Source organism: Physeter macrocephalus, chromosome 11 (assembly GCF_002837175.3).
Source record: "Physeter macrocephalus isolate SW-GA chromosome 11, ASM283717v5, whole genome shotgun sequence".
NCBI classification, from domain to species: Eukaryota; Metazoa; Chordata; class Mammalia; order Artiodactyla; family Physeteridae; genus Physeter; species Physeter macrocephalus.
The window spans coordinates 65,670,277-65,686,840 of record NC_041224.1 but is presented as its reverse complement, the minus strand read 5'-3'; the positions used below and the strand labels follow the sequence as shown (position 1 = coordinate 65,686,840).

The 16,564-nt window shown below is 56.5% G+C and overlaps 1 protein-coding gene across 1 annotated transcript; it reads left to right on the top strand.

The window, feature by feature from the left end:
• Positions 1-399: 399 nt before the first annotated feature.
• Positions 400-15,830, top strand: STRA6 (signaling receptor and transporter of retinol STRA6). The gene is made up of 15 exons (XM_024128697.3): positions 400-595; positions 1,191-1,214; positions 1,398-1,564; positions 2,925-3,047; positions 5,263-5,330; positions 5,508-5,584; positions 5,857-5,918; positions 6,871-7,033; positions 10,668-10,743; positions 11,781-11,914; positions 13,010-13,127; positions 13,217-13,318; positions 13,949-14,112; positions 14,378-14,527; positions 15,172-15,830. The coding sequence occupies exons 1-15, from the start codon at positions 400-402 to the stop codon at positions 15,339-15,341; spliced, it is 1,794 nt and encodes a 597-aa protein (XP_023984465.1). The 3' UTR covers positions 15,342-15,830.
• Positions 15,831-16,564: the final 734 nt, after the last annotated feature.

The following is a 16,564-nucleotide window of genomic DNA, read 5'->3' as shown; positions in this document are numbered from 1 at the left end:
TGCCTAGGACAGCCATGCCCGCTGTCTGCCCTCTGCCCCAGGGCCACTCCCAGGCCAGGGTGGCGGCTGTTGCATAAGGATGTTGTGACTCTCCAGCTCTCTGAAGGTCAGCCAGCCCAGACAGACCAGTTAGTGTGGAGGCGGCTGTTTCCTGAAGCTTCCAGAGTGGGCGGGCGGGCGGAGGGAGTAGCGCTCAGGCTTGTTCCTTCTGTGTCTGCCTGTTGCAGGGGGTGGGGCAGGGGATGTTCCTGAGTCACTTTGCCACAGGGCCCAGATCTGGTTACATAGGAGGCACTACACAGACATCTGTGGAATGAATACACGAAGGGACCTCAGTTTCCCCATCTGGAAAGTGGAACTGACTCCACCTCCCCGGTTTATGGAACTCGGTGTGTGGTAATGGGCGTGCAGGGCCTGAGCGACTCCCCCCTGTCCCGCCCCTGCCTCTGCACCAGCCCTGTGGATTTCTTAGCTGGGGACAGGCCCCGGACCGTGCCTGCTGCCGTCTTCACGGTCCTCTTCAGCTCCCTGTGTTTGCTGCTCCCCACTGAGGACCCACTGCCTTTCCTGACCCTCGCCTTACCACCCGGCCAAGGTACCCAGCACAGCTGAGGCCCTGGGCTGGGTTGATGGGAGGGGGCAGGTGGGAGTCCAGAGCACTGGGGCTCCTCATTCCAGTCCTGCCGTAGGCCAGGAGACGCTGTCCCGTTACCCTCCCCAACTGTCCCACCACAGTGCCTGAAACCTCTATTGCTCTGTCCTTGGGTCAATACTGCCCTCTCTGCTCTTGTGCAGACCCCACCCTTGGGAGGGAGGGAGCACAGGCTGAGTCCCCCCAGACAGCCCAGTCCTGTGTGAGCATGAAGAAGGGTGGGGAGGGGTGCGGGGAGGGGTCCTGGAGACTTGAGCTGGGCCCAAGGAGGTGATGGGAAAAAGGACAGCTGCCATCCAGAGGAGCCACCGCCCTGCAACATGACCTCCTTAGATCATCCGATCCTCACAGCAACTCCACAAAATGCAGATATTCGCCCCATTTTACAGTGGCAGATGCTGAGGGTCAGAGAAGGGAATAGTAATAAAGTAGTAGCTTAACTTATTGAGCACTAACTCAGGCACTGTGCTAAAGCACTGTACACATACCTTCTCATTTTATCTTTGCTAATGCACTATATATTATTTCCATTTTACAGACGGGGAAACTGAGACTCCAAGAGGTAACTTGCCCAAGATCACAGAGCTGATACTAGTCAGAGCCTGGATTTGCATGCAGGGCTCTTGCCCACGGAATCAGCTGAGGGGCTGGGAAGATGGAGACAGGAGAGAAGCTTGGGTGGCTTGGACCTAGGCCCCACATCTGCCCCTCCATCTTGTGTCTCTCTGCCTGTCTTGCCTTCCAGGGCCGTGGAAGATACTGGCTCTGCTCTATTACCCTGCCCTCTACTATCCCCTGGCTGTCTGTGCCACGGTCCGGCATGGAGCCGCACACCTGCTCGGCAGCGTGCTGTCCTGGGCTCATCTGGGGGTCCAGGTCTGGCAAAGGGCAGAGTGTCCGGTGTCACCCAAGGTAACCACTGACTCACGACGGCCTGGGGCGGCGGGGCGTGGAAGAGCTGCTTAAACCAGTGTGGCTCCTTTCCTCTCTGTCCTGCTTCCCTGTTGCACAGGATTCCACGCCTTTACACACATGCTCATTCCAAGCTCCGCCCCTCTGTGGGAGAGGCTGGGGAGCAAGCAGTGGGGCCTGCCCTCAGGAGCTTCCAGTCTGGGAGGGGGAAGGAGGGGGGAAGGGGCAGAGAAGGAGGGAGAGGAAGCCTGAAATCCCCCCATTATTGATCTCCCAGACTTCCCTTGGCCAGGCTGGAGTGGGAGTGAAGAGAGCTGGAGGACGCAAGTGCTGAGCTGGGGGATGGTCTCAGAGGGCTAAAAAGAGAATTCCAGAACCTCAGAACCTGGTTCACTGGAGCTGGCTGGGGTGTGAAACTGACCAGTCCAGAGCCCAAAGGGTGGGGGTGTGGCCTACAGAGTCAGACAACCCAGGTTTGAATCCAGCTTTATCCCTTCCTTCCTTTGTTCATTCCACAAACATATCCGAGCATATACTCTGCACCAGGGACATTTCCAGGCACTGGAATACAGCTGTGAACAAGACAGATGAAGTCCCTGACATCCCAAGAGCTGCCATTCCAGAAGGGGACACACAGTCACACAAACAAACAAATACACGAAATGATGCCAGGTGGTGCTAGGTGTTTTGAGGACACCTTAGCACATTTCTGAGACTCAGGTTCCCCCCCACCCTGCCCTGCCCCCGTAAATGAAGTTGATAACACAAATCCCTCAGGGTAGAGTTGAAGATTAGGTGGTTTCCGTGAGAGCAGGGACTTCGTTGGTCTTTTTCACCAGCCAGGACCTGGCACATACTAAGCTCTCAATAAAAACATATTGAATTTACAAACAGATGAATACATATTCAACCCTAGGAGGGCCTCAACCCCAGGAGGCAGAGCATGTACTTCCCAGATGCCCAGGTTGCAAACTGTAATAGAAAAAAATCAGGCCTGTGTCAAAGCACCAGGAACGTAGGGACATAGAAGGTGGATGTCCCCCGTTTCAGGCCCCATCCCAGCCCCCTGGGGTGGGTAGGAGGGGATTACAAAACATACTCCCTTTGGCTCTTGTAAGGCACCTGGGAGTCCAGGGGCCTGGGAGAGGGGCAAGCACCTCTGCAGGGCCTGAGAAGGGGAAGTAGAAGTTGGTGCCAAGTGGCCCTGGCTGGGGGGTAGTGAAAGAACCAGAAGCCTTCCCACGCACCCTAGACCACCCTCAGGGCCCCCTGTGAGCTGGGAAGGGAAATGGACCCTTGTCTTCGGTTGAGGGAAGGAGGCAGAAAGTAGGTGTGTCTAGGTGTTTGTCTGTCCATCCAGATCTACAGGTACTACTCCCTGTTGGCCTCTCTGCCTCTCCTTCTGGGCCTCGGATTCCTGAGCCTTTGGTACCCGGTGCAGCTGGTGAAAAGCTTCAGTTCTGGGGCAGCAGCGGGTTCCAAGGTAAAGGGGCAGGGCTGGGGTGGGCTTGTACTCAGCACCTAAGACACCCTGGACTTGCCCATATCTATTGTTCCCCTACATGTGGTCATGCCTGGTATGGAGCCTAGAACATAACAGGTGCTGAGTCTCAGAGGGACTGGTTGGTTCTCCCTCCCCAGGCAAAGGCCAGGCCAGGCCCTCGGCTGGCACCCAGGATGCCCGGGGCACCAAACTGTTTGCACAGTGGGGACTCAACAAAGGAGAAGTGGGCCAGAAGACAGAGAAGTCATAGCTCTGTTTCTGAAACACTGAGGATCCTGCTGGAGAAATGAGACAGGCCAGGAGCCTTGCGCCTAGTAGGAGCTCTGCAGATGCTGACATGATTCAGGAAGCACCCAGGGCAGAACTGCATTATGAATCAACCCTAGGTTGGATAATATTAGATAAAGGGGAGCGCTGGGAGAACTAAGGCAGGCTGAGGGGGCTTCCTGGAGGAGACAGACATAGCATGGACGAAAGGACAGTGAGGATCTGGAATGGGGAGAGAATAAGGAGAAAGCATTACAGGCATAGGAAAGAGCATGAGTGAAGGGGCAGAGATGGGTTGCATCTGTTTCATTCATGCATGATTTGCAGCACTGGACAGGTCTTAGCACATAACAGACACTCAGCAAATATTTCTGAAGTTTTGGGTAAGTGGGTAGGTGGGTGAGTGGATGAATATATCATGGCAAGAGAGAATTCTTACAAGATATGGCAATCTTATTTGAGATTAGGTAGACCTTCTAAGCACCTGCCCTGTGCCAGGCCCTAGGCTGGGTTTATGGACTTAGCCGAGTGACTTGTGTCGGACCTCCAGGACTCCCAGCGTGCTGGGGGAGATGGATGCAGCAACATACATTTACAGTGCACTGTGAGAAGGGCAGCCAGGGCTCATCCAGCTGACCTGGGAGCATGGGTGGAGGCGGGGCCCAGTGCTCTTCCTGGCGAGATAGGAGGACGAGGGAGACTGCTCCGCAGAGGCCCTTGAGAAAGGTTAAAGACACAGATGCAAAAGGCTGATTGCTCTGCAGATGTGGAGGGTGAAGGAAAGGCTTGAAGGGTGGCATCTAGGACAGACAGCAGGTGGGTGGTGGCGCCAGTTGCTGACATACACAACGCTGGGTGAGAGCAGGTGTGTGGGGGACGATGTGTAGCTGTAGGTGTGTGGCGCTGAGGGGTCTGGCGGGCAACTGGACCGTGGGCCTGGAGCTCAGGAGACGGGCTAGGACTGAAGCCAGAGAAGGAGCGAGGTCCCCATGGAGGGATGAAGAGTGAGGGGAGAAGAGGCGGGTGGGCTCAGCATCTCCGGGGCGACCCTGGGTCCCCCACAGGCCCACCTGACTCTGGGTTTCGCTCTCACAGGGTAGCAGTAGGGTCCTCAGTACTTGTCACCACTGCCCTCTAGATGCTCAGAAGAGGGGAGCAGCTCCCCAGGATACACAGCACCTCGTCCAGGCCCTTCCCTTCTCTTCCAGGGATCTTCTCGGCCTCTCCCTCCATTGCATGCCTTTCCTCTTGGGAAGTCTTAGGAGGAATAAAATCCTCTTTGGCCCTTGGTCAAAGCGTTTTAAGCCTCAAAGGACACAGTCAAGCTTTGAGCTGACCCACACCCCTGGATCCCAGGGTTGCCACGGCAACGGGTGACAATGGCCTATATTTTCCTAATCGTCAGGGGCCAGGGGCTCACTGCATCTTACTGTGGGCCTCTGCCACTTGGCAGGGAGTTTAAGGCCTGGAATGTGGCTTAGACAAATCAGGTCACCCTTGTGACCTCCCTGGAGTAGGAGAGGGCTGGGGGGATCTGACCCGAAATGGCCCTATCCCGTGTCCTGGTCAGGGATGTGCTCGTGGGACATAAGTTCCCTTTTGCTTCAGTCTTAGCTACTAGAGGCCAGAGGGCCAGGAGGAAAGCAGTGATGTGATGTGACTGAAAGCTGGAGAGGGTTGGAGTAGACCTTAGGAAGAACTTCCCTGCATTGAGAGTTCTTAGATAGGACACTGATTAGCCTTTTATTTACGGAGGAGGAAAGAGCAGCTCTGGGGGGCATGGACCTCGTCCCCACGGGATGGCCCTTCTCTGTACTCCACCACAGCCAAGAGGTTTGTACGCGCAGCTGCTGTGGTACCCTGAGCCAGGGCCCCAGGACGGCTCGAGACAGGTCCCATCTGCTTGTCCATTTGTCTGTCGCCACAGGGGCTTCAGAACAGCTACTCTGAAGAATATCTGAGGACCCTCCTTTGCCAGAAGAAGCTGCAAAGCAGGTGAGGTCCTAGGCAGACCCTTTGGGCCAGGGGACAGGCCTGGGCAGGCAGGCTTGTTTGGGAGGCTGGCACTGGGCAGCATGGTGGGGCAGAGACAAGGAATGAACCAAACCCTGGGGCCCAGGCTCAGGGCCGGGGTTCTCCTGAGCGCTCCCTCCTGCCTGGGTCTTTCTGCAGCTCCCACACATCCAAGCAGGGCTTCCTGTCCCGGGCCTGGATCTACTTCAGACACTACATCTACACTCCACAGCGAGGTATGGCGTGGGGAGCTGAGGTCAAGAGTCACAGGTGACCTCACCCCTCTTTTGCGTAGAACAGCTGCAGTAGAAGGTCTGCTCCTTTCCCCAAAGCTCTTGTCATCAGGAAGAACAACCCCAGCTTGGGACAAGGGAAAGCCCCTGGCCTGGCCTTGGTGGTCCAGGGTCCTGTGAGCCCTGGCCCTTTTCCTAGGCCTCTTGGGAGGGATGGGGCTCCCGGGGCTGGATGGTGCTGGGGTTCACCACACCCCTCCTTTTGGGGACTGCAGGATTCCGACTCCCCCTGAAGCTGGTGCTTTCAGTCACCCTGACAGGGACGGCCATCTACCAGGTATGTCCTGCCTCTGTAGTGCCATTTGCCTCTGGACCCCTGCTCCCAACCCCCAAGCCTGAGATGGCTCAGGCCCTCAGCTCAGCTCTCCAAAAGCCCTGCCCCAAATCCTGTCCAGCTACTTCTGGCCATCTTGGGAATGCTGGCCTACCCAGAAGAGAGGGGATGGTAACTCTTGTTGGGCTCACACAGGGTCAGAGCACGAGTTTTGGAGTCACGTAAATGTGGATTTAAATCCTAGCTCCTTTATTTACCTCCCGAGTGACCTTGGGCAAGTTACTCAACATCCCTGAAACAGTTAGCTCAGCTGTGAAATGGAGGAAATAGAATTACTTCCTTTTAGTTGGGAAGATTGAGTGAGATAATATATGTTTGATAAATCCCCACCACCACTAGCCCCCCCACCTCAGAAAAAAAACAAAACAAACAAAAAATCAAAAACCCTGGAAGGTAGGTATGATTTTTCTCCATTTTACAGATGGAGGAAATTGAGGCTGAGAGAGGAACTTGACTTGGCCAAGTTCCTACAGTTAATATCTCAGGGTAGCCAAAATATGAATCCAGGTCTGTCCAGCTTCAGTGCCTGTGCTCATTTAATAGGACACTTTGCTTTCTCCAACATGGAAAAATTGGACATTTTATATTCTGAAGTTTAGACAGAGAGATGATTGATAGGCCGTCAGAGATATACACATATACTTGTGCTGCTTGAAAGCATATCTGAGGCCTATGAGGCTAAAGTCGTATCTGTTTGTAATGTGCTGATTAGAGGCACGAGGACGCTGCTCTAAGGGACAGATAAGAACACTGTGAAGGGTGATGGGCATGTGGATGCAGCCCGTGTGCTGCCAGAGTTTCTTCCCTGAAGGCTCAGAACACACTTTTCCTGGGATGGGAGTGCCTGGTGTGAGCACAGCCAGGCCCTGCCGCCCTGATCTGGGCGTTCTTCCAGGTGGCCCTGCTGCTACTGGTGGGCGTGGTACCCACCATCCAGAAGGTGAGGGCAGGGATCACCGCGGACGTCTCTTACCTGCTGGCTGGCTTTGGGATCGTGCTCTCAGAGGACAGGCAGGAGGTGGTGGAGCTGGTGAAGCACTACCTGTGGGCTCTGGAAGGTGAGGCCTCTCGGGAGCCCCTGAGGGCCGGCAGTGGGGACCTCAGCTGGGATACCTGAGCTCTGTCCCAGGTGCTGCGGACAAGTGGGGTGTCCTTGGGCATGTCCCTTCCCCTTTCTGCGTCTTGGCTGCTTCATCTCCAAATTGGGGTGGTTGGAGCTTCCAGTTCCAAGTCTCTGAGACCTGAAGGTCATCTCAGCGGGCCCCTGTTAGCTTGTGTGGTGTCTCCCACGCCCACCCCTAGTGACTTTGCCCAGCTCTGCAGGCGTGGAGATGGGGGAGGGTGTGGTATGTGTGAGCTGAGGGGACAGCCCCGGGCCTTTGCTGCCGGTGGGGAAGGGGAAAAGGAGGCAGTGAAGTGGGACAGTGCACCAGGATTCTGAGCTAATCCTCATGGCAGGTGGGTGGGGTCAGGCAGGGCGGATGCTTTCTCTTCCCCAATCCCTGTCCTCCAGGCACTTCCTTTCTCCTTCCTTCCCTTGACAATGTGCTCCTGGGCCCGGGAACTATACTAGTCTCCCCTTCTGTGGTCTGATGCCTCCTTGTCCCTTAGCCCTGTTTCCCACCTACGCCACCTCCACAGCCCTGTGGAGGAGACTGAGAAGTATCCTCACTTGACACACGGGGAAGGAATCACCTGAGGTTGTACAGCCAGGCAGACGGGAGCCAAGAGAAGAACACAATCTCCTGATGCCCAGGCTGGGGCTCTCCATCACCGTGAGACAAAGCCTGGTGGTCAGGTGTCACGGGGCCTGCACCCTCTGCTGGCTTGGGAGTCCCTGGCTGGCAAAGGCATCCTGGCTCTTGAGGAGTAACATGTGATGGTCAGAATCTAGGCTGCCAGTATTGCAGGTGGAGGTGTGGTTGCTCTGCAGCTCTTCCTTACCATTACCATCAGGGAGGGAGTAGGAGTGGGCAGAGGTGTGTGCAGCGACTGCTTCCTTCCCTGACCACCACTCCCACCACTTTCCTGAGCGTGTCTGCTCCCCTGGAACCGTGGCCAAAGCCCACAAGATAGACAGGCGACAAGTTCTGGATGGGCTGAAAATGACATCTCCGGGGAGATTTTCCAAGTTGGCTGCCATCTGGGCCACAGGCAGGAGCAGACATGGCCCACATCAGTCCACATCCAAGCTCACACCTTTGCTCACAGCAGCCCTGTTAGGTCGGCATCATTGATCTCATCTCACCGAGCAGGAAATCGAGAGGCAGAGGGAGGAAGTGACATGTCCAGGACAATGGATTTGGTTTCTACTCAACACACCTGACACTTCTAATCACATGCTGCAGTTTCCAAGCCCAAATGCTCCCACTTTGGATCTCCCTGGATGCAGGGGTCAAACAGATCAGTGTTTAACCTTCTAGCTCACAGACAAGGAAAACTGAGGCCCAAGAGGATTAGAGATATGCCCCAAGCACTCAGCAAGACAGGGATGGAACTGAGATTAGATCTGAGCTTGGGGACCCTTTGGTCTGTTCTTAGCCTAAGAAGCGAATGTCTCCTGAGCTTCGAGAACCTGTTTTAGGGCTGCCCACCTGGCACCTGGCCTATAAGACTGGCATCATTCACAGAAAGCTCACACTCTGAGTCAGGCAGACTAGATTAGAATTCCTGCTCCATCACTTACCAGCTGTGTGACCCGGGCAAGCCACTTTACTCCTTTGGACCTCCATCTTCCTACCTGCAAAACGGGTGCTGAAGCTCTAAAGGCAACCTTGTCCTAGAGGTGCTTGATTGAGTAGGGGAGAGAGACTGATCCACAAAATCAGGGCCCAGAAGGGGGAAGGTGCAGAGTCCTAGAGGAGGCAAAGTGCAGGAAGATTTTATGGGTGCCAGGGTTAGGAGGGACCCAAGTTTGGACACCTTTGAGGTAGAGAGGAGCAAGAGGTAGACAAGTGGAGACCAAAGGCCAGGCTGGGGCCAAGGGGGCTTGCTAACCCTTCACCCCAATTAACCTCTTCACTCAGTTGGGCAGCCTCAGCAGGCAGGCTCCTCACCTCCTGGCAGAAACAGCCCAGAACGTACCTTCGCTGGCACCGTGTTGGCTCTAGGAGGGCAGGTGGAGCAGGGCAGAGCTGCGCGTGCCCAGGGCTTTCTCCTAGCCTTACCTTTCGGGAAAGTGCCCCCTTCTGCCCCCGGAGGAGTGAGCCAGGGACAGGCAGATTGGCCCCAGGTTTCTGTAGCGGTCATCCTCAATACTGGTTGTGCCTGAGAATCACCTGGTAACTTGTAAGAAATCCCAAGGCTCAAACCAGACTTCAGAAACCTTGAGGGTGGGGCCCAGCCTCTGTGACTGGACAAGCCCTCGCCACGATTCTGATGCCAGCCTGAGTTTGAGAACCACTGTAGCAGGAGCTCTACATACACATGTCGGTTGGCTGATTGATTTCAATCAGTTGCTGTTTGAAATAGATCATTAAGACTCTGTCTTTGAAAACAAAAACAAAAACAAAACCCAGTTCAGTGGTTCTTAACCCTGACTGCACGTCGGAATTACTGGGGTTGCTTTCCCAAAAGCTACGGCCTGGGTCCTATGCCCAGAAATTCTGATTTAATTGGTCTGAGGTACAACCTGGGCCATGGGAATTTGAACAGCTCCAGGTGATCCTAATATGCTGTCAGTGCTGAGACCCACATCTCCAGAACCTGTGGCTACGAGGACCTAGTGCTTGCCTTTCCCATGTATGTTTGCTCCCCTCCTGAGTCTCTGATGGGAACCAGGAACACTTCCCTTGGCTGACTAATGAGATCAGAATGCAGACACCCTGGGCTCATTCTGGGTCTCCTTGGAAATGATTGCACCACTTGCTCTGTCACTTCCTAGCAGTGTGGCTGGTGGGTCAGGCCCGCTCTCTGAGTCTCAGCCTCATTGGTCCCATGTCTCCCTGTGCCTCTTCTGTGGGGTTGCTATGAGGGTGTTCAGTAAGACTGGATGTGGATATAGAGTGGAAGAGTTGTAGCCGTGCATCCCTGCTATGCTAAATGCCAGGCTTATTCACAACACCATGCATTCTCCCCCAGCTGCTGGTGATACAGGGAACTCATGATCTGTGCAAATGGACAGGGTGGGTGGCGACCCGGGGAGGAGATGGGTAGCAGTGGTCACTTCCCTCATTCTGATGGACTCAGGCCACACTGACGGGAGCTCACATCTTAACAAAGGCCATCGATGCAGGCCCTGATGGGGTTTTGTGGCTCACAACATGCTGGGAGATGGGCAGCCCAGCAGTGTGCCCGGCATGGGCAAGCTGAGGCTGGGAGATGAAATGACCCCCTGAAGCCCACACAGCCAGGAAGCCATGGAGCTGAAGGCAGATGCCACATTGGATGGAGTCTCTCACTGGGGGTCACACAGCAATGGAAGCAGCAAGACCAGGGTGAGGGCCAGGTCTGCAGCCTCAGAGCTGGCCTCTCTCTGTCTTGGCCACCAGATGTCACCTGGCAGTATTGGTCAACCAAGGTCATCGACTTATACTGGATCTGAGAACAGGGGATGTGACAAGAGGCCTCCGCTCAGAGTGGAGCGTGGGGCAGGGATAACTCCCACCCAGGTACCACCCTGGCAGCAGTTCGGGGTCTCCCAGGAGACCCCCAGGACCTGACCTCCCACTTTGCTCCCTTTCCACCTTCCAGTTTGCTACATCTCGGCCTTGGTTCTGTCTTGCTTGCTCACCTTCCTCATGCTGACCCGCTCGCTGGTGACACACAGGTGAGTGACAGGCTCTGACTCCCCCCGGTGCAGACGTGGGGAAAGGGTCAGAGCCCTATGGGCCTGCAGGACCCCTGACCCAGGAGGCCTGTGGGGAAAAGCTTGGGGCTGGAGGGAGGGAGAGTCCCTGCAGGACCAGGCTGTTACTGAGCCCAGCTGCCCAGCTGCCCTGTGGTGGGTGGAGAAGGTGGGGCATCCCTGTCCGGTTGGAGAAACATCTGCGACTGATGTACGGCTGATGAAGGGCTGGCGTGGGGCCACCTGGGAAAGCTGGCATGCTACCTGGGAATGGAGATGAGGGAGGAAGGGTGCCACAGGTGGGAGGAACTGTGTGGGCAAGAACAAGTGTGAAGTGTGGGTGAGGAGTGGACTGGCTGGCGCTGGGGCACCAGAGAGATTATTGTGGGACATGGAATGCCAAGCCGCCTACCTTGCCCTTTCATGGTGAATGGTAAGGAGCACTGAGGAAATGTGGGCAGAGAGGGAGAGAAGCTTCTAGTTGGGAGTAGAGTGGGTGGAGAGGGGAGAGCCAGGGACTTGGCAGGGAGCTGGTCCGTATGCTGTACATTTATCAGGCCTCAGGGTTCCTGCCCCAGGATCTTTTCTCACAGGGTTGGCTCTACTTAGGCTGGCATATCAAGGCCCTCAAGCCTCTGCCTGCCTGGAACCTTGCCTCCTGCCCTGACAACCGAGCTGCAAATCACTTTCCATCCCTACTGTTGTGTCCCACGTTCCTGACTTGGCTCAGGTTGAGCCTTCTGCCTTAATTTGTCTCCCTTGATCCCTGCCCTGCCCCCCACCAGCTTAGTCTTATTCATCCTTTAAGATGCAACTCAGGCATCACCTCCTCTGGGAAGCCCTCCCTGATCTCCCAGGCTGGGTTAGTAGCTCCTCTGGGCTCCCACAGCTCTGGGCTTCCCTGCCCATGGCCGCGGGTTGTACTTAGACTGGGAGTTCAGCCAGAGGCTGGCCCAGAGCAGGAAATTAGGGAGCGTGTGTGCTCCCTGAGATCACTGGCTTCCTCACTCCCACCCCAGGGCCAACCTGCGAGCTCTGCACCGAGGGGGCGCCCTGGACCTGGGCCCCCGGCCCCTGAGCCCTCGCCCCTCCCGCCAGGCCATATTTTGTTGGATGAGCTTCACCGCCTACCAGACTGCTTTTACCTGCCTTGGTGAGCGCCCCCTTGCCCACTCCACCTGACCTCGGCAGGCCCCACTGGCCCGAGTGGGGGAGGGGAGGGTGCCCAGCAGGTTTTGGCTGCCTCTGGGGGTCTGCCTGTGCTGGAGCTGGCTCTGGGGCAAAAGCAAGAGGAGGGACCCACCTTGCCTTCCCTGCCCTCAGGGAGTCCACACAGGTGGGGTGGGGGGGGTAGGTGCAGGGGCCCTTGGTAAAAGGATACCCATCACATGAGGATGGCTCCTGGGTGCCACCAGGGGTTTACACAGAAGGTGACCCAGGGCTGGAAAGTTCGAGGAGGCATATTCCTGCTTTTGTAAGGGAGGGCAATATCATGATGGGCTGTCTCAGGAGGTCATCTCTGTCACTGGGAGTATTCAAGCATGGTTATGTGGCCATGGTTGGGGGCCGCAAGGAGGGCCCTGCTCTGAGAGAACTAGACTAGATTAACTTCAAGGACCCCTCCAAGCTCCCTTGGGCACTGCAGTGAATAAAGTCCTTGCAAATGTGAGGGGACTGGGGCCATTGTTGCCAAAGCAAGGGCCTGATTTCTCCCTCTGCTGCTGGCGGAGCTGGAAAAGGATGATAAAGGGGTAGACGAATCACTAGCACTAGAAGTCATAATTCCTCGTATAGGTAAACTTTATGCCTCTGAAACCCTTTTGTACATATCCCATGTAAACAATTAGCCAACTGTTTCAACAGGTAACTTTCAGGTACCTACCATGTGCCAGGCTTTGGCCAGTAGGAATGCAAACATTAATTTCAAATACTGTCTTGTCCTCAAGGACTCAGGAGCAACTGGGGGAAAATAACATTTGCAAAGCACTCTGTGGTTTTCAAAGAGTTGCCACAGATACTGTCTCATTGGATCCTCACAACAGCCCTCCTGGCTAGGGGCTGCTATCCCTTTTTCACAGAGGAAGAAACCAAGGCTCAGAGAGGTAAAATAACTTGCTCAAGGTGGCACAGCTAAGCAGCAGCAGAGCAGGTATCTGAAACCAGGTCTGCCCAGTTCCAAAGCCTTGGGCTCCTGGGAGTGGCAAGGGTGGGCTGAGGCCTTTCCCTGTTCTCCTCCCCATGCCGGCAGGGCTCCTGGTGCAGCAGATCCTCTTCTTCCTGGGGACCTTGGCCCTTGCCTTCCTGGTGTTCATGCCTGTGTTCCACGGCAGGAACCTTTTGCTCCTCCGATCCCTGAAGTCCTCATGGTGAGTGAGGCAAGGGGCCGAGGGCTCTGGGACCGCTTCCCCGAGGACCACTAATAGTGACACCCTCCCCATCCCCTCACCCCCCACAGGCCCTTCTGGCTGACCTTGACCCTGGCTGTGACCCTGCAGAACATGGCAGCCCGCTGGGTCTTCCTAGACACTCACCATGGACGCCCAGAGCTGACCAACCGGTGAGGTTGCTCCTGGGCTTGCGCCTCCCTTAGGCCCTCAGCTGCTTCTTCGGTGTCTTTCTTTTTGTGCCCTTCTCCCTCATCTGCCAACTTTCCCCTTTCTCTAATGGGGAGCCCAGTGAGTAGTAAAAAGAGCTTGCCTTAAAAGGGGTCAGTGACGCAGCTTAGTCCAAAATACCTCTCTGTTTACCTCGCAGGGCCAGAAATACCCTCATGAGCCTTTCCTGTTTTGGGGATCGATACTGCTCTCCCCTTTGCAGGAAGGAGGTTAACAGAAATATTATTTCTGTGCTAGGCTGTGGGAGGACCTTGGCCCCAGGAGAGACTTAGAGACCCAGAGGAGGGAGGTGGGGACACCAGGGTCATAGAAAGATCCAGGTGGACCTGGACTTAAACCCCACTGACTAGCCAGACAGCCTTAGCGAAGTCACCCAGTCTCTCTGGGCCTCTGTCTCCCAGATGGGTGGGATGAGTGAACTGGGTTGAGAGAGTGGACCCAGCCCAGAAGCTGGGTACACAGAGGTGTACTCAACCAATACACGGCAGTTGTGGTCATCTAGGTCTGACGTTGACCCTGAGGAAGGGACTCTGTGTGAGGACCTGCCTCAGCTCTCTTCTCCCTGACCCCAGGCGAGCACTCTATGCAACCACCTTCCTTCTCTTCCCCATCAATGTGCTGGTGGGTGCCATGATGGCCACCTGCCGAGTGGTCCTCTCTGCCCTCTACAATGCTGTCCACCTTGGCCAGATGGACCTCAGCCTGCTGCCACCTAGAGCCGCCACTTTCGACCCCGGTAAGGTTACTGGGCAGGAGCTGGGGGCAGGGGATGCTCAGGCTGCCCAAGCAGTGCGGGAGGGTCTGCCCTGACCTAGTCTCTACAGAGGAGGTCTGTAACCCCAAGCTGTGGGTATGTGTGGGGGGCCATGTGCGGTGCATGTGCAAGACGCTCAGGTGCCCACGTGCTCGCAGGCAGGGTGTGCAGGGCACTCCCTGTGTCTGTGTTAGGTGCCGGCTGGGGCCCCCCCCCGCACTAGCACTGCCATTCCCCACCCACCCAGGCTACCACACGTACTGCAACTTCTTGAAGATGGAGGTCAGCCAGTCACATCCAGCCTTGACAGCCTTCTGTGCCCTGCTCCTGCGAACTCGGAGGCCCCAGCCCCACGCGGTCCCCCGGGATGGCCTCAGACTGGGGGAGGAAGAGGAAGGTGAGCCTTTCCACCGGGAATGGGGGGAATTGAGCCCACCCGGCTTCTCCCAGGAAGGAGGCACGCCCCCTCTCCAGCAACGCAAGGGATAGAGGGCTAGGAAAATGCCCACTTCCTCTCTGGGCTGCCTGTGGGAGAGAAGAAGTGAGAATTCTCCGGGTGCATCTCAGGGTAATTTTTCCCATAATACTAACATACACACACTTTCTGTTGCGTGTGTGCACACACACTCACTCCTCACATGGAGAATGAGACAGCTGTCTCAGAGCTAAGGGGCTCTGTCACACCCCAGGCCACCCCCTGCCTCTCCTAAGCAGTACGTCCTCCCCCGCCCTGCTGCCTGGGAAGTGTGTAGTAGGGAGGGGGACCCTCGTCACAGCCCTGCCTCCAGTCCCCTCCACAGAGCTCACCCTTTCCCTCTTCTGCTGGCCACCCAGAGGATGACACCCTGGGCCTTAACAAACACGCTCCTGCACCGCACACTCTCCTGGCTTCCCACTCTGCGAACGGGCACCTGGAGCCCCAGTCTCGGCGTCCCTCACCCTACATACACAAGGGGTTTTCAGACTCTGCTCAGGTCTAGGTGCTGGGGGTGGGGCTTGGCTGGGTGTGTGCTGAGTGACTCACGGAAGGTCTCTTTTCAGGGATGCAGCTGCTGCAGACCAAGGACCGGGTGGCCAAGGGAGCGGGGCCCAGGGTAGGCCGAGGCAGGGCCCGCTGGGGTCTGGCATACACGCTGCTGCACAACCCAGCCCTGCAGGCCTTCCGGAAGACAGCCCTATCAGATGCCCGGGCCAACGGTGGCCGGCCCTGAAGGTGGGGAGGGCCACCCCGCCGTGTCCTTGCCTGTGCTGGAGCACTTCCCATCCTCCCAGCCCACTCCGTCCCCAGCTCTCCCAGCGTCATCACTCCAGCCATGGCAGCCTCTCTGCTTGCCACCAGCTCTGTCAGCAGGTCCCGGGGGTTCAGGGCCAGCCGGGGTTGCTTTGCTTGGGTGGAAGTCTGTCAGCATTATGAACCTCAAGCCTTGGGAAGGCTCTGGTCTGCCCCCTTGACCTTGGGAAGCCAGCTAGGGCTCTGGAGAAAGCAATCGGTGGTTTAGGCCCTTGGTCCAGGAGCCGATGGAAGCGGGGCGGCCACATCCAGGCCCCTCCCGACGCTGGCTCTGCCGCCAGCCTTCAGGCTTCACGGAAGCCTTCTCCTGATCGGGGCTGGTGATGCAGGCCGGGACAACCTAGGATTCCAGATGGGCCCACTCAGCCTTGGAACACACCACCGTGACCAGACACAGCGCTTCCTCTCTCCTGCAGCTTTCCCCGCTCCTCCTGGGGGGCCCGTGGCCTGCAAGGCAGCCCAGGAGGAAGCCATGGGCTCCTACCTGGCAGCAGTCATGGCTCAAACCAGGCCCCACACTGAGCTGGCCACACTTGAGAGCCTGATATTTTTGTAGCTGGTATGCCTTTAGATATTATGAAAGAGGTTAGTGTGTTCCCTGTAATAAACTTGTCCCTAAGGAACAGTCTTCCTGAAGGGTAGGGGTACGTGGGGAAAACCGTCCGGCATCCCAGTCAATCAACACTGTGTTTATGGGGCTTGGGTGGGGTTGGGGTGCTCTGATCAATGCTGGGCTGGGCACTGGGTGGGGGGCAGAACGGGAACCATGGCCACATCCCTTGGGGTGGTGGAGAGACTGGGGACCTATGGTGCCACCCCTGAGCTGTGTGAGCGTTGGCTTTGGAAGTAGGACTGATTCTGGGTCTTCGAGAATGAGCAGGATTTGGGGAGGAGGAGAGATTTCAAGAGATGGGGAGACAGTATGAATAAAGGTATGGAGGTAGGAGGAGACTAGTATGCGGAAGGGAGGGCAGCTGAGGGGGCCCCTCCCCCTGCTGGGGACTGAGGTGCGGGCATGTGTGAGTGAGGCTTTGGGGGCCACTGTGGGGCTGGGGCTACCGAGGGTGGGGCAGATGTGGCCACCCCACATACCTGGATCAGTGGGGCCTCCAGAAGTATCTGCACAATTACACCACCTTCCTG

Excerpts from the sequence above, each read along its gene's own strand:
- STRA6 (XM_024128697.3), top strand. The coding sequence starts at position 400 with ATGGGCGTGCAGGGCCTGAGCGACTCCCCCCTGTCCCGCCCCTGCCTC. Across the intron at positions 5,585-5,856 it reads CATCTACACTCCACAGCGAG|GATTCCGACTCCCCCTGAAG; the intron begins GTATGGCGTGGG and ends TGGGGACTGCAG. Across the intron at positions 13,128-13,216 it reads CGATCCCTGAAGTCCTCATG|GCCCTTCTGGCTGACCTTGA; the intron begins GTGAGTGAGGCA and ends CACCCCCCACAG.